We start from the raw sequence: 25,412 nt of genomic DNA, 5'->3' as shown, positions 1-25,412 counted from the left end.
TCGGCCAGAAAAATAACTTTTTATTTATTTTCTAAAATATCCCTAACTCTATAATAATAATATATAATAATATTATATATTATATTATACTATACTATATATAATATAATACAATAGTATTATTATATAATAATATGTTATTATCATATATGATAATATTATTATATAGTGAAATTTATAAAATAAAGGATATTATGAAAAATATAGATAGATCTCAGCAACTTATCCGGAAAAGAAGTAATGAAAAGAACATGGGTAAGATACTTCGGAGTTTTTTTTTGTATGCATAAAAGAACATGTGTAAATTATTTTTTTCTCTCTAAATATTATCAGAAGAATACTTACATAGAAAAGTATAAATCTTCGAGTAAATTTTTTAACCTCTAATTAAAGAACAAGTCCTAAGTGACTTTGCTATGAGAGGTCTTATCCAGATTTCTCATTAATAATGGTGTACCTCATTATTCATTATGATAAGCTTTTTTGAAAGAAAGATTCTTTTCATTAGTTGAAACAAAAAAAAAAAGAGAGTTAGCTAAATCTTCCTGAAGAAATTGAAATCAACGTCCGACAATACGATTCTATCTTTCTCCAAAGAGCTATCATCCCAATATCGCCATGTTTAACTGTCGTATTAAAATTGTGATAAGAATCATTCTCATTTGTCGTTTTCGTCCAACTCGGAGAGGGGCCAAAAGCGGGGCTCTTTCTTTGAAAAGGGACCGAGCTTTTATTTTGTCTTCCTTTGATTTGGAAGAAGGTCTGGGTAAGAAAGAATAGAATATGAGAGCTCACCAACGAACCTATCTCACATAGATATTGGAGAAGTATGTATTGTGCATGATTTTCTAATATGTTACAATAGTATAGCAATTAGTTTAACAGTTTTGAATCCAATGCATGATTTAAGTTTGGATAGATGGTGCATATTCTGTTATAAAAGATAAAAATGGATGTTCAATCTCAAAATGCAATTTTTTTGAAGTATGTCCTTTTTTTAAGGAAATTAAACATACCTCTTTTTCTGGTAAATATAAGCATAACTTTTTTTTTTAGTGAATCATAATGTTTCATACATGAAACATATATATTAAGGTATATGGCTCCAAAAAAAGTCTGCTCCTACTTTTATTATGCAGCGATAAGCAGCCATAATGATGGTGTTGTCAAAAACCTCAGTCGTAGGCTACTTAGGGTTAACAAGAGAACTACGATGGGCGTCATTTTTCGTTAAGAGAAAAAAAAAATCTTTCCTTGGGGCCTCGTTGATATTTTTCGTTAAGAAAAAAATATATTTTATGTAACAGCTATTTTCTCAACAAACCGATTTATCTTTTTGGAGTCATGTATAATTATGCATTGGTGTAACATGTTCATTGGCTTCTACTCGCATGCTGCGCAATTGTTGGGTTATTACTATCTACAACTTGAAGATCTAGAGCGCTGCATTAGGGTTCTGAATTTTTGGCACACTGAAGATGTTGCATAAAGTCATAAAGATGTTTTAGATGATGTTGCATTTGTAGCTCTACCATATCTCATTGTAGATGGCAAAACTACCAACTCTAATCGAACAATTATTATAGGAGGATAAGTTGTACATGTGAATGTGCCAGATTTTAAAATTTGAGATTTTTTTTTTGATCTTTTTACTTAGATTTGTGTATTTTATTTTCTAATTTTTATAAATATTTTTTTAGTAATTTAAATCATCCGTTTAAAAAAAATGAGGCTATGTGTAAATGTGAAGAGCTCTGCCAAAATTATTATTACTTTTTGAATGAAAAGGAAGGTAAAAACCATCCAGCATTCACTGAATTTAATAATTTAAGGTAGAGAAAAGAGATGCCACTGCAGACAAAGGTTTTCAGCCAGCAAAGTATGGAAGCAGAACACGATTGAGGCTTCCAGGTAAAACTGACACCGAACCAAGTTTAATTGATGCGTAAGAGTTATATGAGAATTAGTGCTTGCCTTTTCATACCTTTAGTTTGTAATACTAAATACTTGTTTAATTTTAAAGAATTTTTTCTTCCTTTTAGGTAGACAAATGAGGGCATTGCCCCCACAATTACATATGCTCAACACAACTCCTAATGGATCTACCATTATATTATAATGGAAAAAAATTACCTTCATCCATCATAGTTACCAAGATAAATAGGGAAAGTTTTGTGTTCATTTGCGACTATCTTTTAGCCAAGTCTTGGTGTAACAAATTTACTATACTCTTACAAGATGTAGCACTACTATCTTTAGTGCAAATACTCCATCCCTCCACGAACATTCATCACCACTTGTGGATCCACCAACTTGAGAGCAAGGGATCCATACCTTGGTAATCAAAGAAAAGAAGGCAAAGACAGGACGAAGCATAGTGGGAGGGCAAGGGGAGGGTCTTGGGGAGGTAAAATAGCATTCAAAGGAGAAGCATGGTAGAATGGTAATCGGGAAGGATGACGAGGCAGCCAATTAGGATATCATAACAATTTGACACCCTTCTAAGGAATAGGCTATACTTGTATAAGAAAATTAAGTCTATTCTTAGCCATGTTTCTATGCTTGAATGAAATAGGATAGATTAACTGGATTATTCCATCCCTATTCAGCCATCCATATTGGAGCTAAAATTTCCCCCATTTTTTATTTGAGCATATTGATGGAGCCTAATTATGTCCAACTATATGGACAAATTATATCTTATACTCACTGTACCAGCTTAGCAGTACATCGAGCCAACAATATGCTGCCGCGTGGATATTCTAGCCACCTCAATGCAAGGAAAAAAAGGAAGTGAATTTGGCCGAGTGCTCCACCCCATCTCTCGAGCCATTGGAACCCTAATCGAGCACTCCATCCTTCTCTTCCAAGCAAATGACCTCGCAAGAAATTATATCCTCCCTCACTTTCTATCCTCCATCGAATCAGATTGCTACCAACCCGTCTTTACTCGATCCAACGCCACATATCTTCCCATATGTCCTTCCACCTCCATCTCTGCTTCCGCCTCTGCTCCCCCACAATGTCGTCGTCTACCCTGACACGAACCGTTTCATCCCTCCTATTTCCAGCACCTTCGTCGCTGTTGGTGGTTGTGGTTTCTCCATTGATTCTAGTACCTCCCTTTCGACATCAAAATACTCTTTGATGGGACGGTACTCTCTCTCTACTCTTCTGTCGGCTGAATTTCCTTACCATACCAGAAAATCGCCACAAAGCCCCTCCAACATCCTTTCCCCTTTCCCTCCTCTGCTGCCACCGCCCTCCGCTACTCCCTCCTGCACCACTCTCAATCCTTGTTCAACATCTTCTGGAAGCATGACACTTTCAACGATCCTGGCTCTAACCCTGACACCATAGACTTCCTTTTGCCACCACCTCCACTACCAATGGCAACCTTCTTTGGGAAGATCTAGATGTGTGGTAGTTAGCGGGAGCTCTGGCCATCATAGCTAGAGTGGTGGATATTGCCGAAGAGGCTGATGATTGGGGGCTTCACCTTGAGATTAGTACAGAAATGCAAAAAATTCAAAGCCATGCATGCAGATTAGCATGGTTGGACTTGGGCTTGGTGCTTCCCTTGGTAGAGTCCTCCCGATCGTATATAACATTCATGTTCATCCATTCGATCTCATCCTTGATTGGGACCACGAAGGTCTCCGCCAGAAATTTTGGCCCCTTCAATGCTGCTGGAGATAAATCCAACGACCGCTTTCCTTTGCCGCTGGCTTTTTTCCTTACTTCGAGATAGTCAGAATGTGCACATGGCAACATATTATTGGTTTGGTATACCGCTAAGCTAGTACACTGAGTGTAGGCTAGATTTTTCTAGCTATGTGGGATAGCTTGTTCGATACCATGAGTTGGATGTCTCGGTGGAAAAATAATAAATGAAAGAGGAGTGCATTATTGGAATAGTAAAATAAGCATGCTTTTCCTTCTTCTTTTCTGTCCTTATAGAGACGACCAATCTCGATAGTTGGTTACTGATTGAAATCCATTGGGCATTTCTTCCTATCCATTTATTCTTGTTTTATTTTTGAAGAACATAGAGGGGGGAGGGGGAGAGAGAGAGAGAGAGTTCTAATTTGATCTTTCCTCCTTATAAATTTGCTCTCATGATCATTTAAGGTTTTAGTAGGATGCAAAAGGTCTCATACAATTATCTTCAAAATGGAAGTATAAACACATTCATGATTATTTTTGTTTTTCTTGTTGGACAAGTTAAAAAGGGACACTAAAAAAAGATAATATTGGAAAAGTATTCTAGCACTTTTATTTCTCCGTATTTTGGAGATGGCTAATGTCATTGGGCTCTTCGAACCAAACTTGAAAACCTATTAGAATGCCATTCAACCTCTAGCACGCTCCTATCTAACAGTGCTTGATCTCTCCTTCTACAAGATCATCTATAGGAAGTTCCTCTATAGACTGGGCTCTCCATTCCAGGCAGTCTTGACTCATCCTACATGAGAACCTGTGTGGTTGTATTTGATACCATATTGATTGTGCATTGGGTAAATATTAAGTACTTATACAAAATCAAAGAATTCAAATAATATTTTTCAACTAGTTTTTTCTTACAAGGTTTTAAATTATAATAAAATGGTATTAGAGTGGATCCAATCCATTGCCCATGCAGACCAACTAGCCCTTTTGGATGAGGTACATAATTGTTACATTCCAAATCTCAGTTAATTTTTTTAAGAGTTTGTTTGGATGATTGAGTTGAAAATTCTATAAGATTAGTAGATTAGGCGAGTACAACGAATAAGATCATAAAATTACAAGCTGAGTTTGGTATGTATTCATAAAACTCAAGAATAGCTATGGAGTGGGCAAGTCCGAGCCCCTAGGCAGAAAAAAGAGAATTGTTGAGTTTTTTTTTCTTTATGGGAGTCGAGCATGTCTATTCCAAAGCTAATTCTAGGTACTTATGAATATAGGCTTAGTTCAGCCGGCAATTCTATGATTTTGCTGATTGTACTGGCTCAATCAACAAATGCAGTAAAATTTTTAGTCCAATCAACCATTAGACCTCGAACAAGAAATTTGGGATTCAGATCTAATTTTTAGAAGCAGCTTCACCCTTGAATTTTGGGTTTTATGCGATTTATCATTCTTTTTTATTAGAAGTCGGAACGCGGGGACCCTAGACACCGGGCCTCGTAGAAGCCCGATGGCGATCGAGGCTCAGGAGCATGGGACAAGCAGGGCAGTGCGAAGAAACTCAAATGTCAAAGCCCCTCGTCCAAATGTGAAAAGATGGAAATGACTTTGAAAGTACGGAATATGGAATAAAAACTTCTTTTGTTGTATAAAATTAAGTCCTCCCTTAAATCCGCAGGAAGAAACGTCCAGGGGGTTGGTTTCAACGGAAGTGCAGGAGGAGGCGGAGGGGGCTTTAGGTTTTTTTTTTTATTATTTATTTTTTTTTTGGATAAAAGCAGCTACTCATCTCATATAGATCGAATGTGAGTACAGCTATCCCGATCACAGAAGGCTTTGGGCTTCGCTAGAATTTATCTTTCCCCAAAAAATGGATTCAATGGATGGACGACTTAAACCATTTAATAAACTGTCTCACAATTTGGTCCCATAAGAAGGTTTAACTGCTTCTCTCTCTCTCTCTCTCTGTCTCTGACATTTTATGCGCAGATTTTATCTCCAATATTGAGCATCAACGTCTCGCCTCGCGAAGAAAGATGAAGCGCAGCTTGTGCCAAAAAAATAAATAAATAAATAAGGATAAAGCATAGCACCTAAAATGATGAGCCCTAAAATGATGGCTGGTTATTATTGGGCCACCCAATTTGCTAGAAAGTGATTGGAAGCTCGAGGCAGAATTCAATGTAATGATAGGCTGCCCAGACACCTCGATGCAGGCCATCATGCCTGCCCGGGAAATGGGATGCATTGGCTTTAAAGGCTGCAACAATGAAGTGCAGGCTTTGGAAGACCGAATTTTGGGGCGCGTGAACATCTAGTGACTGACGTCCCGGAAGTCCTACAAACTGTGGGACACCCATGCCAAAGCCCGTCCCTGCTCCAACTGCAACCAATCTCTCCGGCGCTTCACATGCATACAGTGAACGGTGTTTTCGAGTCGGTGCATCTTTATACATTTTTGAATAGCCATTTCATCGTCTATACAAAAAGGTCAATAGCTAGCTATTGCAGCTCTTCAAAAAAAAAAAAAAAAAAAAATCACATCTTAGGTGCTAAATGTGACATGTTGCAGTAGCCATCTATCTTCAAAATAAGTGATATAAAAGCTATAGCCGTCTATCTTTAAGATAAATGATATAAAAATAACTCCACAATTTCTGAGGACCCAATTACGCAGCATAGATTCTTTTTTTGATCTTTTTCATCTACAGCTATAAAGTGTTCCCCATATTTATGTCATAGCTTGGGGAACTAAAAACAAAATAAAAGGTGGTCCAAGAATGGCCCCCACCGCCTAAATAATGGCCCTTCGCATCTAGATCTTAAATAGATATATAGGTAATATAAATATATCTTTTATTAAATAACAAAAAGAAAACAAACTTTGCTTACATTTTGACCTCCATTGGCCAATTTTGTGGGCAGGGACAGAGTATCAAAGTTTACACGAGCTTAATTTATTTGAACAAAATTCTGGAATAGGAAACCTGCCCACCGAATCCAATGCAGCGACTTGGAGGTCATGTGATGTGATCGAAATACACCACCTTTTTGGATCCACGCAAGTATCGTGTGCAACTTGCACTTATTTTCCCCTTTTTTTCCCTTTCTTTTTTGACCCTTTTGGAATTTGCGAGTGCTTCCGTGCCTTAATTATCTTCTTTTCACGTTTTAAAAAGGCTTCGTGGGTTTAGTGGGATCCAAACTAAAGACGTTCGTGGGTTTAATTTGCTCTCTTGTGAGCCCTCTTTTCTTTCTTTGGGGCGGCCTCTGACTTCCTTTTCAAAGAATCCCAGTAAAATGACCTTTCTTGAAGGGATTCATCCTGGATCCTGTCCGCCATCGCATCGGACTTATAAGAGTTATGCTAACCAGACTCATGCTTACACGTGGACCGTCACTGCCGTTCAAAACTTTAAATCATGCATGATTCCTTTCTCAAGGAATCATGACAAAGATTTGCTTAAAGAAAAAACATACAAAGGAGGAAGAAAAAAAAAATCAAAGCATGATAGGCGCAAGCCTCATGGGACTAGCGGAGGCCACTCTTTCCAGTGTTCTGGCATGAACATGTAGTTGCACCCACGATGAACTTTGATCCCTCACAAATCTAGTCTCCGGAAATTTTGAGAACTCCGTTAGAGATTCAGCCTATCTGCCTGATATGTAAATAACTCGTTTTGAACACTCTTAAGAACAAGTACTTTCGTTGTTCTACCTTATTTATTTTAGTTATCCGTTTCCTGCTTTGGCAATTCTGTTGTACTAATATTTAGGAGAATTATTATAAATTTAAATTGCATGCTTTAATTTAAAATCCATACTTGGTAATAGAATATAATGATAGATGGCGTTGCCAGTGGACTTTGTTATTTTAGAGGGTGGACCATGGTGAGCAGAAAAAGGGTGATACCTCCTCAAATTTTTTTAAAACAATGTTGAGTTTGTTATTTTAGAGAGTCTGAAATGAAATTTTCTTTTGATCTTTCTACAGAGAGAGAAAGAAAAAGTTATTGTTTAATCAAAAAAAGAGAGGAATAGATAGAACATGAGGAGTAATACAGTATCCTGAAAGTGAAAAAAATTGGAGAAGCAAAGATTGCATGCAATGATAGTAAGACAGCTCTATAACCTTAACCTTAAGGTCTTGATCGAATTTATATGATTAAATATTTCCTCATGTTGAAAGCTTGTAATATACAGTATAATAGATTTTTTTTTCTTTTGACTGAAAGGGAGATGTTAACCACCCCGGCATAATAGGATATTTTATACACAAGGGAGGAGTTGGGTCCATGCAGAGCAAAGGTCATGACCTATTTTCCTGAAAATGTTGGAAGAAACTCAAACAGGACGCTACTGAATATTGAAAGGATATTTCATCCATTTCATGATTGGCACAGCCCACTTACTAGGGACAAGCTTGTTAGAGAGCTTAATAACTTGGTCCTTGTTGAATTGGTTGTGCCTATCATGAATGGTTGTTAGGACCGATCCTTATTAAATAGGTAGTCCTTATTAAAGCTCATGACTCGTTTTTTTAAAAAAATGATGGAAGAAACTAAAAACAAGATGCATGTGAATATGGCAAGGGCAGATCAATCATTTCACGATAGGCAGAACCTATTTAATAAGGACTAGCTGCAATATTGGGCGATGTCTTATTCTTTTTATCTAAAATTTACATATATGACTCAGAATACCAAAATTACTACAAGTGATATCAAGACGGAAAGATATATGTATATATATATAAAAGAAGTCCAAGGAATAGGCTCTTCCAATTCAAGTACCATGGCATATTCTCAGAATTGTTGGAAGAAACCCAATCCAAACGTTACGGGGATTTATTTATATAGTAACCTGATCAAGTATCTGAAGGCGCCAAGCTATTGTTTTTGGTATATATGTCCATATTTACGAGGTTAGTTATGAATCTAGCTTGGAGGCGTATAAGGATAGAAAGACGGACACTGTTTGGATTTTTCTTTTTTTTTGATGAAAAGGAGGCTAAAAAAAGCAGCCACCCGGCTTTTATTAAGGATGATAATATATTTACAAAAGGAGTGAGATCAGGTGATAAGTTACACGGGCGGAGAAAGGATGAATGGAAGATGGAAGCATCTCAAGCATCATTTAACATCAAATGTGTAAAGCCGCGAGCAATCTCATCATTCTCCAAGAGGTTTCCAAGTCAAGCTCTACTTCCCTCATAGCCCCCAACCAGTTGAAGATTCTGTTTCACAAGCATCGAGGAACCAGCCGGGTTTGTTCAGATCTAGATATCAGGGAAGTGGAAACGGGAGAGTTATGGAAGTATGAGAAGCTATCCTCAAACACTGACTTGCCAAGAAGGCCCGGAGGAGTAGCGTCACAACTCGAACTCGACACCTAGATTCGAAACAAGACATAGCTACATACTCTCTAAAGTAGACCTCTAGAGAATATGCTAGACTTAAAAATTTATCACAACTTCAATATACGTAAACCAAAAATAATCTCAATTGATAACATATAACAAATCTATTTAAATTACAAAATTTAATCATCTAACCAATATTAGTGATGCTCTATCTAATCATTTTTTCCACCCATGATTTCAACCATAGCCATATACTACGCAACCTGCAACTTTGAAAAAGAAAAAGATGAAAAAGGTTGCAAGCTTTATAGCCTAGTAAATATCCGAAACTGCTATACCATAAGTAATAAAAAATAATTAATTAATAATGCTAGATGAATATTGTATCAACGGTCAGAAAAACTCATAAATATTGTGCACATAAGTTCTTATTATCATCTTTTCAAGTAGCATATATATATATATATATATATTACTAATTGTTCAACTTATGTCATGTTATTTGTTTCTCATTAACTTGATTTTCAAGTTTCTTATTAATTTTTTTTGGTTTTGGACTAACTAAGATCATGACCTAGCTCGAAGCTGATACCATGCATAAGCTCGTGATGGCTTTATGACCCAACTCGAGGATGATCTCACATGTAAGCCCATGGTGGTTTCATGACCCAGCTCGAGGCTGATACGACACATAAGCTCATGATGGCTTTATGACCCAACTCTAGGCTGATACCGTGCATAAATTCGTGGTGGCTTTATGACCCAGCTCAAGGCTGACACCACACATAAGTCCGTAGTAGCTATCCAACCCACGTTATAGCTCATGGTGGCTTCCCATGTGTTAGCAAGAGTAGTCAAAACCATATCTCATCCGTCTGATTTGTCTGTTACTCTTGTCAAATCAATTATCATATATACAATAATTTTATCAATATAGCACCAACTTATTTTGTATCAGTCACTCTCGCCATATTAATGAATCAATTATTCAGTAATTACCTAATTTTATAGTTCTAGTATTATCCATATTCTCTACTCTCCTTTAGTTTTAAATTAAGATAAAAGGTTGGGGCCTTACCTCAATTAAGAAATTAGGGTATAAAATCTTGTTGGGCTTCTTCTTGCCCGGATGACTGCATATATAAAAAATAGTTTTGTATAGAAAGATATACTAGGCCAGTTAGATGACAACGACCAATTATATGAATCGGTAAGCACAACGTAACTCAATCCATCTAATAAAAAAATTATGGATTCAATGGTAGCTGACAATATCCGAGTACATGACGGACATGGTCGACTAGGTAGCACGGTATGATGATTCAGGTCGGTTCGCTTTAACCTATCAAGCCAATCAACTCAGGAAATAAGAAACAAGAAACGATAGGGCTATCTTATGAATATATCCCCCAAGAAATGGGATTTATGTTTGAATTCGCCTAGCGGTGCATCGGGCCCCCTGCCCCTTGCTCGTAGTCCCAAAAAAAAAAGCATGGCTCCATCCTCCAGCCCTTGTAGAGCCAAGGGTTCAAAGTTTTGGGCCATCCAGGTAAGGGAGTCGGAGAGATGATAGCAAGTCAGATTTCCAGCAGCGGAGCGAGGAATTCGGAGGAGCCAACAATGGCAGCTTCAGTGCAGCTGAAAAAGAATTCAGAATATAGCGATGGTCAGCTGCTGAGCACAGAAATGGACAACTTAGAATGAGTCTGGCACGCAGCTCATGCATAGACATCGACCTTTTCCAGTCTTGACAAGAAGAAGGTCAATTTCGGATCCTCTGCGGTCACTGATACCCGCCACGGCAAGAGTTGGAAAAAAAAGGGCAGCCGCACGTCTCTAAAATTATTGATGCGGCGACTATCCGCGAAGGTACACCACTGCGGTGCAAAAGTACCGCCAGGATCCCCATTCAAATTTCACGCTTGTTTCGATCCTAGCCCATGACAATTCCCACCCGTAGCCGTAGCCGTAGCCGTAGGGGTAGCCGTCTTTCCTATCGCAGGTGAGCTGGGCCTGCCAGACGGAGAGACCGTTGCCTGCGTGCGCTCTCATCCCCTATAAAAGAAGCAAACCCCTCGAAACCGAGCGCCAGCGAGCCATGGCGGAATTTGGGAAGGACTTTTGCTAGGGTTTCCAAGCTCTTTCGAGCGATCTATTTCGTATAGCAGACGGGGAGAGAGAGAGAGAGAGGGGGGAGGAGTGGTGATGGGAAAAAAATCGGGAAAGAGGGATTACGAAGGGTGAGATCGAAGGGAGACTTCCTTTAGCGTCGGTGGCGGTGGTGGTTGGAAATAGATTTATTGTTCTTTAGGGTTTTCTCTTATAAATAATAATAAAGAAGACTTTTTTTTTTAATTATATATAAAAGAAACAAGGGAGGCGGAGAGAGAGAGAGCGTTCAGAGAGACGCTGGAAACAGGGGATAGAAGAAGGGTCTGGACTGCGGAGGCGGAGAAGAAGAGATGGCGGCGAGGAGGAAGAAGGGGGTGTTCAATATGCCGGTGATGATGTGCGGACGGGAAGCGGAGACGGAGCTGTCGAGGGACGGGAGCCATTACAGCTTATCAAGCGGGATACTCCCCTCCCTTGGGGCCATGAGCAACCGGAGGGTCAAGCTCCGCAGGTTCATCGTATCCCCTTACGAGCGGAGATACAGGTTATTCTTTCTATCCTCTTCTTGTTCTTGCCCTTTTGCTTCGCATCGTTCGAGAGAGATCATGGGCTTTTGCTTCGCTTAAATCTGTGGAAACTTGTTTGTTTCCGTACTTGGCCCCCCTGTTCTTGCTTGGGCTGTGGACATTTGGAAAGAGAAACGGGTGTTTTGATGAGATGTTTTTCTCTATCTTTTTCAAAGAACGGCGGAGTAGAAATTTTGGTTCAAAACCTTATTTGAATGGGTTTTTCACCAAAAGAAACTCTTTTGCATTTTTTGTCTCATCGAGTCGTTGATATTGCTAATTTCAAATATGTTAAATCGTTTTTTCTTGGGAGAATTTTTATGAATTAGAAACGTGCTGACATGGGACTGCAAATAATAGAGAGCCAATAAATTTGATGATTTTTTCCTCCCTTCCCGTTTTCTTGTCTTTACTGTTAATGGATTTTAATTTTACTTGCGTTTTACCGAAGAACGAGCCATGCTAAGTGTAATGAGTTTTGATTTTTGGAAAGCGATAGAGAGGAAACCAAGGGAAGCTCGGGTACCAAGATGACATATTTTTGATGAAAAAGATATCATGCGAATGCTGATGTTAAAATTGGTTCATGCAGATATTGGGAAACATTTCTGATCATTCTGGTCATATATTCTGCCTGGGTATCTCCGTTTGAATTCGGGTTCCTAGTGAAGGAAAACGGGGCTCTAGCTATGATTGATAATATTGTTAATGGGTTCTTTGCAATCGATATTATTTTGACCTTCTTTGTAGCCTTCATCGATAGAGCAACATATCTTCTCATAGATGATCCCAAGCAGATTGCTTGGAAGTACATGACCAGCTGGTTTGTTCTGGATGTTGTTTCCACCATCCCCACAGAACTTGCTCGGAAGATTCTGCCTCCAAAGGTTCGGTCCTATGGATTCTTCAACATGCTTCGGCTCTGGCGTCTCCGAAGAGTTAGTGCGCTTTTTGCTCGGTATGATTGCATGAGCATTCTCTAGCGTTTCAATCCTTCATTTCAGGATATTTAAATTCTCTCTCTCCTTTTCATATTTCTGCTAAAAGGTACCGAAGGATGCAGTTTCAACTCTCGTGGCAAACTTTTCATTTTTGTACAAATTTTTAAATTTATTTTTTAATATCAATTGTCCAGGTTGGAAAAAGATAGGAACTTTAACTACTTTTGGGTTCGATGCGTAAAGCTTATTTGTGTGAGTATCTTTACTTGAAAACTGGTCCTTTGCGGTAATTTCATAGAAATACCTCACTCATTCATCTCATAATGATCTTATAGGTGACTCTTTTTGCTGTCCATTGTGCTGGGTGCTTCTATTATCTTCTTGCTGCAAGATACCACAATCCCAGCAAGACATGGATAGGGGTTTATATGCCGGATTTCCATGAAAGAAGCTTGTGGGTCCGGTATGTAACCTCTATGTACTGGTCAATCACCACTCTAACAACTGTAGGGTATGGAGACTTGCATGCAGAAAATACGAGGGAGATGATCTTTGACATCTTTTATATGCTCTTCAACCTTGGACTAACAGCATATTTGATTGGTAATATGACCAATTTAGTTGTTCATAGGACAGGCCGAACTAGAAAATATGTGAGCTCTTTTGACTTGTAGTGCAATCTTATCTTTATAAGCATGGAAGTGAATGCGATAAATGTTTTGTCTGCTTTGTGGTTGATGTGTTTCTTCAGAGGGATACAATTCAAGCTGCCACAGGTTTTGCGCAAAGAAACCAGCTCCCAGTTCGTCTGCAAGACCAGATGATCTCACATCTGAGTTTGAAGTTCAGGACAGACTCCGAAGGGCTTCAACAGCAGGAGACTCTCGATGCCCTTCCCAAAGCCATCCGATCCAGCATTTCGCACTATCTATTCTACAATCTTGTTCAGAAGGTTTACTTGTTTCGAGGAGTTTCCAATGATCTGCTTTTCCAGCTGGTACAGCAATACGAATGTTCTCTGACCTTTTTTAACTTTTCTTCCTTTAGTGCTACTTGAGCTATGCTCTCACCTGTGTGCCTTGTTTAACTAAATTTTTGGAGGTCTCTGAGATGAGAGCTGAATACTTTCCTCCAAGGGAGGATGTTATCTTGCAGAATGAAGCACCCACAGACTTCTACGTACTAGTGACTGGCACTGCTGTGAGTATAAAGTCTTTGTTCATGAAGTAATTTTGGCACAACCTGTAACTACATCACATGAATTAGGATTTGCTTAACTTGTACACAACAAGTTTAAAGAACTTCTTCTGCATCTTTTAAACATCAATCATGTCTTGAGGCTGATGCATTGAACTCCCGTGTAGGAACTGATAGATCACAAGAATGGAATTGAACAGGTAAATTTTTGATTGATTTAAACATTTGAGAGATAGGCTATAGTGGAATATTTCACATTAGAGATTTGTAGGCAGACAATTTGCTCAAAAGTACTGATCATTCAGCAGATTTTGCGGGTGGCCAGGGCAGGCGATCTTGTTGGAGAGATCGGAGTTCTTTGTTACAGGCCCCAACTATTCACAGTTCGAACTAAATCACTGTGCCAGCTATTACGTTTGAACCGTACCACATTTCTTAGTACCGTTCAGTCAAATGTTGGAGATGGCACAACAATTATGAACAATCTACTTCAGGTTCATAAACTTGATAGCCTTATGTTGCATAAATAAATGTGTAAAATTCTGATATATTTTACACCATTCCCTTATTTTTATTATAAACAAGCCACCTGTTTTTCGTGCTTTGCTCTCATATGTCGTTCTGTTTTTCTACAGTATCTGAAAGAGCAGGAGGAGGACCCTGTGATGGAAGGAGTCTTGAGAGAGATAGAGAACATGCTGACTTGGGGTCGACTGGACTTGCCTCTTACTCTATGTTTTGCAGTAATTAGAGGAGATGATTTACTTTTGCATCAGCTTCTGAGACGTGGTCTGGATCCAAATGAATCGGACAACAATGGGCACACGGCACTGGTCTGGAATCTGTATATCATGGCATCTGTAGTCCTTACTCCCATCTCAAATACATGAAAAAATTTGACTCCCTTCTTTTCTCTATTTGTTAACCAGCATATAGCAGCATCACAAGGAAGTGAGCATTGTATTCGTCTGCTGCTAGATTATGGGGCAAATCCCAACTGCAGAGGTATGCTAAAAATGTATCTATAATTTCACAAAATGCCCATAATAAGCTGAATCCATCTTGCTATATTTGAAGGTTCCTTTTATTCACTTTAGCTTACAGTTAACTATTTTACCTTACCAATAGGGTGTTAGTGGATCTATCAGCTGCCTCTTGACTACCTCATAGGCATGTACGGGCTCATTGCAGATTCCATTTTCCACGAAATTGTGTAGAATTAGATTAGTTACTCACCACCACGAGACAAGCTACAAGATTTTTGAGTTGAGATTAAGGTCATTATCAGGTTGCCCTTATTCACTCTTGCTTATAGTTATTTATTTTACATTACCAAAAGGGGATTGTCAGATTCTATTAGCTTCCACATGACTACCTAATAGGCATATACGGATTTATTTTACCAAATTGTGCAGAATTTAGTTCTTTACTACCACCAGACAAGCTGCAGACTGTTGAATTGGAAATATTAATGCCATTATCATGGTTTCCCTTGTTCAATTTTGCTTACCGAAAGGGTATTATTAAATTCTGTTGGCTGCCACTTGACTATCTCATAGGCATATTTCCACCGAAGTGTAGAATTAAATTAGTTAATTTTCTCCATCTGACAAGCTGCAGACATTTGAATTTGAATCACTGTCAGATTTTCCCTGAACTAATTTTGATCTATTGAGATTTTACTTAGATCCTTTCTCTGTGTCGTCCATTTTCAAATATTTATTACTCCACAGAAGCACTATTCCTTATCTAGATCAGGAGCAAGACCGCATGCATCTATTGATTTATGAGTCTGGAATTGCCATAATATTTACATTTTATAATTTGTTTTAATGGCATCCTCATTTCGTTTTTGTCCTGGTTCCCCTCTTAAGTCTCTGAACAACAAAGTGATGCCCCTGTGTAGTTACACATGCTAACTTGACTTACTGTTTTAGCTGCTTCGTATCTATCATATTAAACAGCCATGGCCCAATTCAGCTTTATGGCTCATGTGGCTATGAACTTTAAAGTGGTTTTGTTGTGAGACTTCATTGCTCAAATAGGTCTTTAAGCAGCTTAGCACCTTTGAATAATATTTGGACTGGTATTAGTTCGGATGCCCATGGAACCATCATATTTTTCTGATTTTCATCGTTTAATCATGTCAAATCAAATTACATAAAATATAATATGGAGAATTAGATGTAGCATGGAGCTCAGTGGTACATTTTGAGTATGGTGGTTATCATGGGGAACAAAATATAAATGTTTTCACGTGGGTCCAATATGCTGGTTTTTATACATAATCACAAGGATAAGCGATTCGGATATGGGCTTTAAGATTTCTTAAATGCCAATTTATCTACTTATCTCCATGATTTTCTGAGTTCTTGCTGTGGCTGGTTATTCATTTAGTGTAGTTCTTGTTGATGGCTATTACATGCAGAAAGGTAGCCCATGTATCGTATTAATGTCTAGAGTGTAAGATAACCACTTATACTGAAGCCTGACAATTTGCCTGATTTTTGCCACTGGTGACTATCATCACGCAAGGGTTATTTTATTGACATATTTATATCAAATTATTAATTATTATGCTAATATTACTGCTTAACTTTTAAAGAGGGGAGGACCTAAACTTACGTAGTACTATTATGGCTAGTTGTGTTGCAATTTGAATGCGGACAACATGATTTCATGTAAGTTCAATCTGTCTATTTGTTTAAATGGCTCCTGATCTGAATGACTTCTTGCATATGTATGATTGCTTGTTATTGATCAATGTTGCTCACATGATCAACTACTATAGGCAGAATGTTACTCACTACGTAATATTGTGCCATAGAGTGTAAAATATCTGCTTTTGGATAGTTCACTTGTATGGAAGCACAACTTGCTCTGCTTTTACCAATAATGGCTTCCATCATGCAGGTTTTTATGTATATTTAACATCTATATGTACGTTTTTTTTGTGAGAGAGAGAACCTAAGCTTGTCATGGATGGAACCTAAGCTTGGAGACTGCTGTTTTTGGTATTCTTTAACGGATCGGTTGGCTAAATAAGGGTTCATTAAGCTGATCAAAACTAGACATCCTTCTCTTAAGAAAATGGTTGTTGGGATTCCCCATCTTTTCATCAAAAATAGAAACAACTAGATATTGTTAGTTTTACTTTATGAGACGACTTCCTGAGTTGTTTAATTTTCCCCTGTGATTCCTGATCATGTGGCTAAATTTAATCACATACTTATCCGTAGCAATGTTATTTGGAAAATTGATCTCCTGGATCTTTAGAATGTCATTCTCTTTCACAGGGAAGATATCGAATGCAAATACTGTTTTTCTGTTTATTTTTTCTATAATTTATTTTATGCATATTGGCATTGAACCTTTATATACAATCTGTCATCTTCGTGCTGAATGTTATGATCTGACACTGTCCTATCTAGCTAGCTATCTAATTTCAAGTCCATCTCTCCATTCTGTTCCATAGAGCGGTGCTAACGTATCATTATATTTTGATGTGCCCAGATTCTGAAGGAAGTGTTCCCCTATGGGAGGCTATACTTGGGAAGCATGATGCTGCGGCCAAACTGTTAAGAGATAATGGTGCAAATCTCTCAGCCGGTGACATGGGCCTGTTTGCTTGCATAGCCGCTGAGCAGAACAGCCTAGAGCTGCTTAAGGACGTCATTCGTTATGGGGGAGATGCAACATTGCCCAAGAAAGATGGGAATACTGCACTGCACCTTGCAGTTTGTGAAGGGAATCACCGAATAGTGGAGTTCTTACTTAAACAAGGAGCTAACATTGATAAGCCTAACTGTCATGGTTGGACTCCCAGGAATCTAGCGGAACAGCAGGGGCATGAAGAGATTCAGGCTCTCTTTGAAGCCAAGAAGGCATGCGAAAACACTTCTCCTATAAACAACTCCACACCAGTCTCTCGTCCCATTGGAAGAAGATTTAGGAGCGAGCCTGTAATTCCACATGTATCCCATGAAGGCGCACCTCTGTCTGGAGATGGGTCTTTGGAGGAAGGCCGCCACCCCAGGCGGAAGAGCAGCGACTTCCACAACTCGTTATTTGGGATCATGTCGGCTGCTAACCTCGAGAGAAAAACTGGACTTTTCTCATCTATTGGCCCTCCAAGGACCATGATGTCGTCGGGTGCTGCCCTGCATTACCCCCACACCTCGCAACTTCGGGTGACCATTAGCTGCCCAGAGAAAGGTGACATTACTGGCAAGCTTGTGCTTCTGCCATTATCACTAAAGGAACTCCTTGATATTGGTGCTAAGAAATTTGATTTCTTGCCCGCTAAAGTCCTTACAAAAGATGGTGCGGAGGTTGATGATGTAAAGGTTATAAGAGATGGTGATCATCTTGTTCTGGTCAGTGATGATTGGATGAGACAAAGGAATCCCCAAGAGGCGAGATATTCATGAGTTGATTTTTTTTTTTTTTCCACCTTCATTGCCAGGCTTTGTTGTGGACCACCACCATGTGGTGCTGATGGTCAGGGGTATGGAGAACGTCCTTGTGGCTGGTCATCTCATCATTGGATCTTAGTTTTTTTTTTTTTGGTATGAAGATGCAATTCAAGCATCAGGATTGGTAACGTTTTGAAAGGCGAAGCCACAAGCGCAGAGTGCGTTAGGTCCGGTCCGGTCCTCTTCTGGAGATAATATGTACGACTTGAGTGGAAAAGAGCAGACAAAGTTTTATGAGAGGGAGCAGATTGATGTAGCAGATAACAAGAGGATAAGCAAACTTGTTACAAATTACGAAGGCATCTTCTTCTTTCTCCTCCTCTTTTATGATTGCCGCTAGTTGGCAGTCATGTTATGACATCTTCCAAGGCGCATCTATGGACATGATGAGGGTACGAAAAGCGAATGAAATGTGGTATAAGCACTGTAAAAGCACAGGTTGCTTCATTTTTTTTCTTGAGGAACCATGAACTTTGTTATAAAAAGGAAAAATGCTGGGTAAATGGTCCAAATAATTGGAAACAAAATTGATAAGCAAATTTTTTTTATATATTTATTTTGCGAGGGAAATAAGCAGAAGTACCATGCCAGTCCAGTATCTCTACGAATCGGATAGAGCCTGTTTGATTGTGAACAGACCTTAACACGTCCAATTCCTGATTAACAGCGCTCAAAAGGGAAAGAGAATAAGACAGTAAAAAAGAGCAATATCATGCACTAATAATAGTATAATAAAATTTTTAAAGCGTCCAACCATCTTTTCTGAGGCAATATACAACTGTACTGCTGTATCGTCTTAATCGATCAATTCTTCCATATTCATGATCCTCGTAATATCTAAGCAGTTCTTTAGATAAATAGTTTAGACTCTCGGCATTCTTCTACATTTTCCTCTTTCCCCATTTATCGACTGATGTAACAAAACCAAAAAAGAAAGAAAGGAAGGAAGGAAGTGGAATGAAAGGGGAGAAAAGAATGAGAAAAAAGAAATCATGCACACATTATAGTTGCTATTTTCTTTCCACCCTCTTTCTCTCTTTACAGATGCACTGCATCCTTCGATGAACCAACTAATTTTCTGGTGCAGTGAAGAACCAGACCGCTTTCCATCTGAAATTATTATAAACAATGACAATGATCTGCTCACAGCTGCCCCAGAATTCCTTCAGATTTTGCTTAAAAGTAAGCACATTCTCTTTCTACAGATCTTGAGGGCTCCCCTCCTCCGGATAAACCTACAATCAACAGCGTAACACGCACGTTAAGCAGCAAACATATTACAGGGAAAAATGATGCTCTTCATCCCAAGTCCCAACCACTAAAACTCGAACCATCCGCCATTTCTTGTCGAAAAGCTAACCAACCAATACATGACATGGCTCCGAGGGCAATAGGGCAGGCTTGTCATGGTAAAACCGATGCTTCGCAGTGCCACCTACTTTCATCTTTAGAAATGAGATGTTTCAAGTCTATGGCCATTCCAGGAGGGAATCTCAACCCGGTTGAAGAAAAAAGACACATGAATCTCTGCTGCACGGCTGACTGGTATCCCCTCTCGAATTATATCCGGCCCGGAAACCTTTTATTAGCACGTCGAATCTTGGTTTCCACTGGGTTTGGATACCCCGATTGCTAAAAAATTAAGCACATGCAGGAAGGCTACAGTTCTACGGTTTTCCATGCATGACCTCCTAGCTATCAGCACATGTATACCTATCTGATGCTGCACAATATTCTTGGCCAAGTATTCTTACCTGAAGGAACTTCTCATCGGTGAAACTTTTGGTCCTAATTTTAAGCTCTCCTCTGCTGGTCGTGAGTTCATCCAAAATTTCGGCATCACATAACTCATGATCGCTGTCCGCACCTTCTGACGGAGAATATTCCCCCTCGAGGGCCTGCATGGGGGAAAGCATGTCGTTGAAAGCCTAAAAATATTTATCACGCGGGTGCAAACAGGTACGTACGGCACAATGGTGGCGATTAATTAGGTACAAAGAGGGGTTGGAAGTGTCTGAGAATACGATCAGACGTGCGAGAATCCAATTGTGCAGCCCACGAAGGAGCATGCCTCACAAATTTATCAGGGTTTCTGCACCAACTACAGCACGAGCATACCAAGAAGCAGGAAATGGCTTACCCGAAGTGCGATGCTTGGGCGGTGGATTGAGAAGCTGGGATGGCGACGAGGGGCTCCAGCTACTACCTCATATTCGGCTGCGTCCAGTTCCCACAAGTGATGCGGGTGAAAGAACTTTGGGAGGACGTGCTGTCTGATGCTAATTAGCAAGAAGAATGGCAGCGGAAACAGAATTCCGGCTACAGGTATCCATGTCAGGCCAAAGCAGAGCAGGAAATATGCTAATTGGAACATCGTGAAGCAATTTATTGCTCTGAAGGGGACGGACTCGACAAATGGAGCATGTTCGCCTTCCAGAACCCTGCCAGCAGTTACAGGAAACCCAAACCCGATGGAATTATATAACGCTTCTAACGAAGGGTGGATATGAAATAAACAGAGTTTATCTTCTGGAGACTCAAAAAGCTGACAGAATCTGGTATTTCAAAATTTTGCAGGACGATACTTATGTTTACTACATCAAAGATGAGGCCTGGTGAATAAGATTGCATCGGACGAACTCATAGTTCATGCAAAAGCAGGGCAGCAAAAAAGTTATTCATCCATATATTCATGCACTCGTACAACCGGGCAGGATGGATGATGAGGCTGCTGCATGCTCAGGGTCAGGGGAGGGGAGCAAGTGCAGGAAACTTACTTGAAACGCCGACCAGGAGTGACAAACAGAAGCTTTATCCTCTCCCAGAACTGACTCCCAGGGAGGCTATCGACGGCCATGTAAGCAAAATATCCCCAGAGAATGGACGTGGGTATCTTCTGGATGACAGGCATAGCTCCAAGACAAGCGCCCACCAGGATGGACTGGCACAAGTTGGTTACTCTCTGCTCGTTGACCCGAACAGGCAAATGAGCATCTACGGGTTTCTCAGGGTCAAATTTACCTTCATGTTCTCCTTCACCAGCTTCATTCTGCATAACCGCGTCCTTCAAGTCCTTCAACTCCCTATCTATCGACACGGCCTGCATAAGAGGTGGTCATATTAAAATTCATTAAGGGATTGCTGCAATGTCAATCAACCGGAGATCTCAGTTTACATTCCCCCGGCACATTACCTTCTTCTTCTTCTGCTTCTTCTCTCTCTCTCTCTCTCTCTCTCTCTCTCTCTCTCTCGTGCCAAAAATCAGGCCGAGGCTGGGACGGAACCCAGCGACAGTGCCTTTACCAGCTCAATCAGTTTGCACGCTTGAGAAACATCTATTCTTAACTCATTAAAAAGAAAAATAAACTAGTTTTGCTGATCATTAAAGGTCGGAATATAGAGGAGCACGGAAACTAATCCCGCTATATTGATTTATAAGCGGATAGAAAAGATATGGACTGGGGGGAATTCTGAAGATATATCAAGGAAAGTAAAGTGGAAAAGCGCGATACTTTCAACAACAGGTCTAATATCACTTTTAACTATAGCTCCTGAGACTGAATCATGAGCCATGATATTATCGCAATAACTGCACACCTCACGGGGCAAGGATTAACCGGAGACATGTTTACGGCCTTTATCATGGGATCTCATTACTTACATGTTTATGACCTTTGCCCATTTCTATAAACACGTCTTGCATCTTGCCATATATCTCTGATCTGCTAGCATGCTGTTTTATGCCTTCCCTTGCAGTCTTGACCATCTTCTTGTGTATCAACTGCAAGTCCGTAGTCATAAACGGTAAAAAAAATAAAAAAAAATAAAACAGAACGATGAAGCTGCGGGCATAAATTCTTCCAACGTATGCACACCTGTCTCTTGAGTACGGCTAGGCTCTTGGTATGCATGGGTGACTGCGGCAGAACCCCATTTGAAGGAGGGATTCCAAGCAACCCACAAATTAAAACCTACAATTACAAATTTAATGAGGCGGCAGTCTGACCATCTTTTTTTTTTTTTGTTAAATAAGTCTGACCATCTTTACGCGAGAAAGAAATAATAAGCTTATAATAAGCACGCTTCTGATAAGTGCTGCCAATTTTGAAAGATACAAATTGATGGAAAGGTACAAGAGAGGAGCCACATGCCATGAATCCGAGAACCAAGATGTCATAATGGTAAGCTGAAGGATTTTGGAGGTTGAATTCTTTTTGCTGAGCCATCTGTGAAGCCACACTGTGGTCGAAAAAATAAAGGCCCGCAACCATCACGGCAGGTACTATGGCGGCAAATATGTAGACCAGCGGAACCGACAGCAAATCCTGCAATTATTTACGAAACAAATCATCTCAGTTTACGAAACAAATCATCTCAGTTTGCGAAAGCCGGAAAACCCGAGCATGGTATGAAATAACAAAGCATATGAAGGCAGTCTGTGGAATGTATATATATACACACACACACAAATTGAGTACTGAAGGAATTAAACGAGACATATGAGGACAGGGATCGGCATAAGCATACCTTCGCAACGGTCCAGTGCTGCAGCGATTTGGGTTCCCATGGAAGTGGACTAAAAAGCCTCCTAGGAACCCCAGAAGGAACATCGTTCGGGACCGCATAGGACAGTGCTGTCCACACCAGAACCATAAAGGTAACCCCATACTCCGCCATGAAGCTTCTAAACCAGCCTGCATTCAGCAGTGACGAACTCTTCGTACGTATATGAGGAAAACTTTAGCAGGAGGTAGGAAGTCCCGCGGGTTGTTTCACAAACCTGTGCCGCATCGCCATGTCCTTGCCCTTCTGCTCTTTAAAGCAGTATACAGCAAGCCGATTGAGAATATGATCCCCAGCAATCCATTCGTGTATCGCCATTCAAACTGCTGCACTGGTACCCTCGGGTCTTCGCCTTCCGATGTGCTAAACTCACTCACTACTCCCTGCGACCATGAAAAGATTTTCATTTTTATTATTCGATTTGATGTGCTGAAGTACGTACTTTACTTCTTCTGCCATTATACTTTACCTTGATGGCTTGTTGGATGAAGAGAACCGAGATTAGCATCCCAAAAAGTTCATCTGCAATCCTAGTAAATCTAACAATAACAGCACCGGCATTAAAAATAGAAAGAAGAACCAAGATGCACGCTGTCCAGATACAGACCCTGCATTAGATAAATGTAACCATAATCAAGTAAGCGAACAAGAAATCTTGAACGAGTGCGCGTGCATGCGTATGTGTGTTTGCATCTGTGCTTCGAATTTATTCGCATTACCATCCGCTCCAGGCTAAAAACAGATGCGGTCCAAGATCTGGACGGCCTTTGGCAAAATCGTACAAATAAGAATACATTATGACGGTGGGCTCTGCAACTCCTAGAATCAACATGGGCTGGCCACCGAGTATTGAGTGGATGATACCACAAACAGCAGTAGAAGTTAAGGTTTCCACCGTGCCAAGCGTTCCATCTACAAGAAGTTACCAGACAATTTTCTCAATATCAAGGCATCATTAATTCTATGCAATCTACGAGCAACTAAAGTTAAGTTTGCGTTTTTGGAGAGGTCATTCCATGCACCATGTGGCTGTGCACGCAGCCAATCTCAGCTGCCCCCCATTCATCCATCAAGTGCTCGATTTGGTGCACCGCTTGTAATTACCGCTGTGCATGCAGGGCCGCGTGGTGCACACGGTATGGGGAATATTTTCTCATATTTCTGGCTTGAACGCCCGCTGGTGTAGGATATATTTGAGGCTATATTGGTTCTATCAAAAGATGTCTGGCTATATTGGAAATTTTACTAGTAAAATGTAGATTGTTCACCTGTGTCCTTCATTAACTGCTCTCCAAAGGCTATGACAGGAAGAGCAGAAGCAAAAAAGACATACAAAGTAGGGGCCAATATCCTGATGGATGAACAACCAAGTTATCATGAACCAAATAAAGGTTAGAATCCTAATCATCGGAATGTAAAGAAAAAAATTGTTATCTATTGGACGTACCTGCAGCCTGAATTGAACCCACCAATCCAATCTTGCTTGTAACACGATACTCTTCCTTTGACGTCTTTAATAACACCTCTGAATGGAGCTCTAATGGGATCCATCTTTCTGGAGAGAAGAACGAGGAAGGACCAGCTTTGGCAGCATACATATTACAGAAAAGCGAGAAGTAAGAAAAAAAAAGAAAGAAAGAAAAACCTAAGAACAAGGCCTCTCGTACGTAGTATAATCTGTTAATAAAAATCAGCTTCACAATGACAGTAACCAATGAACTGCGTGCAGAAATTTTGCAGTTACATGGAGAAACTTTGGCAATTAAAAAAATTAAAAGCTTATTTACATATTTCTATAAGATTAAGCTAAAAATTCTGTAAAAATCGGACTTATTGGCCTATATAGCTTTATTTTTCAAGAATCTGTCCAAACCCGACTTAGATCCTAGTCTTTGAGTTGCAGGAGAAAAAAAATCTACTTGTGGGATTTAGGCTAGGTGGCATCTGATTGATATAGGGCGATGCTTAAATGGACGGCCTAGTTCATGAATCTTATAGAATTTTCAGTCCAATTTTATAAAAATAGCTAAACATGCTTAATTTTTTTTTTTTTGAAAAAAAAAAACTTAGTCAATTGCTTCCACTTTATCAATAACGTCAACAAAAAAACCAGGATTGCAGCAAATTGCATAAGAAGCAGCAGAGAGTTACTCTTTGATATTAACCCGTTCCATCCTAAGGCAACAACCAAAACATCAACCCCAATGAATAAATAAATAAATAAAGACAAACTAATAAACGAAGGAAACGTAGATTTGGAAGCAGATATATTTAGATTTTCGAAACAAGAAGAAGATTCCATCAGGGCTACCTGGTACTTCAATGCCAATCCGAGAATCGAGATGGATGACTTTCGAGACTAGATGACGAAAATCGAGATGGAGAGGTTGGGGAGGAGGACGAAAAGTTATATGAAGACAAAATGGATGCGTTGTTTTCTCTCGTCTTGAAATGATGAGTATTCCTGTCGCCGGCGGCCGCGCGGAGAACCACGCGAGACGGAGCCGGTTATCGCCGGAGAAGGGGC

General features: G+C 39.7%; 2 protein-coding genes across 3 annotated transcripts; one reads left to right on the top strand and one right to left on the bottom strand.

The window, feature by feature from the left end:
• The first annotated feature begins 10,872 nt into the window (after positions 1-10,872).
• LOC103721181 (potassium channel AKT1-like) lies at positions 10,873-18,872 on the top strand. 2 transcript variants are annotated; one of them, XM_008811269.4, is made up of 11 exons: positions 10,873-11,687; positions 12,302-12,667; positions 12,845-12,902; positions 12,986-13,303; positions 13,402-13,647; positions 13,752-13,850; positions 14,015-14,047; positions 14,153-14,341; positions 14,483-14,680; positions 14,777-14,852; positions 17,361-18,872. In XM_008811269.4, the coding sequence occupies exons 1-11, from the start codon at positions 11,494-11,496 to the stop codon at positions 18,275-18,277; spliced, it is 2,694 nt and encodes an 897-aa protein (XP_008809491.1). In that variant the 5' UTR covers positions 10,873-11,493; the 3' UTR covers positions 18,278-18,872. The 2 variants fall into 2 exon arrangements, with proteins under 2 accessions (XP_008809491.1, XP_008809499.1); XM_008811277.4 differs by having other exon boundaries at positions 10,875-11,687; positions 14,156-14,341; positions 17,361-18,635.
• Positions 18,873-19,032: 160 nt separating this feature from the next.
• LOC103721173 (boron transporter 4) lies at positions 19,033-25,412 on the bottom strand. The gene is made up of 14 exons (XM_008811256.3): positions 25,197-25,412; positions 24,333-24,467; positions 24,154-24,236; positions 23,605-23,797; positions 23,355-23,493; positions 23,103-23,268; positions 22,850-23,016; positions 22,474-22,647; positions 22,198-22,293; positions 21,984-22,103; positions 21,100-21,422; positions 20,463-20,763; positions 20,077-20,220; positions 19,033-19,557 (listed from the first exon to the last, which is right to left on the bottom strand). Exons 2-14 carry the CDS (start codon positions 24,434-24,436, stop codon positions 19,522-19,524), a joined length of 2,046 nt encoding a protein of 681 aa, XP_008809478.1. The 5' UTR covers positions 24,437-24,467; positions 25,197-25,412; the 3' UTR covers positions 19,033-19,521.

This window comes from Phoenix dactylifera, chromosome 11 (genome assembly GCF_009389715.1).
Source record: "Phoenix dactylifera cultivar Barhee BC4 chromosome 11, palm_55x_up_171113_PBpolish2nd_filt_p, whole genome shotgun sequence".
NCBI lineage: Eukaryota > Viridiplantae > Streptophyta > Magnoliopsida > Arecales > Arecaceae > Phoenix > Phoenix dactylifera.
This window is presented reverse-complemented; position numbering and strand designations above follow the sequence as displayed.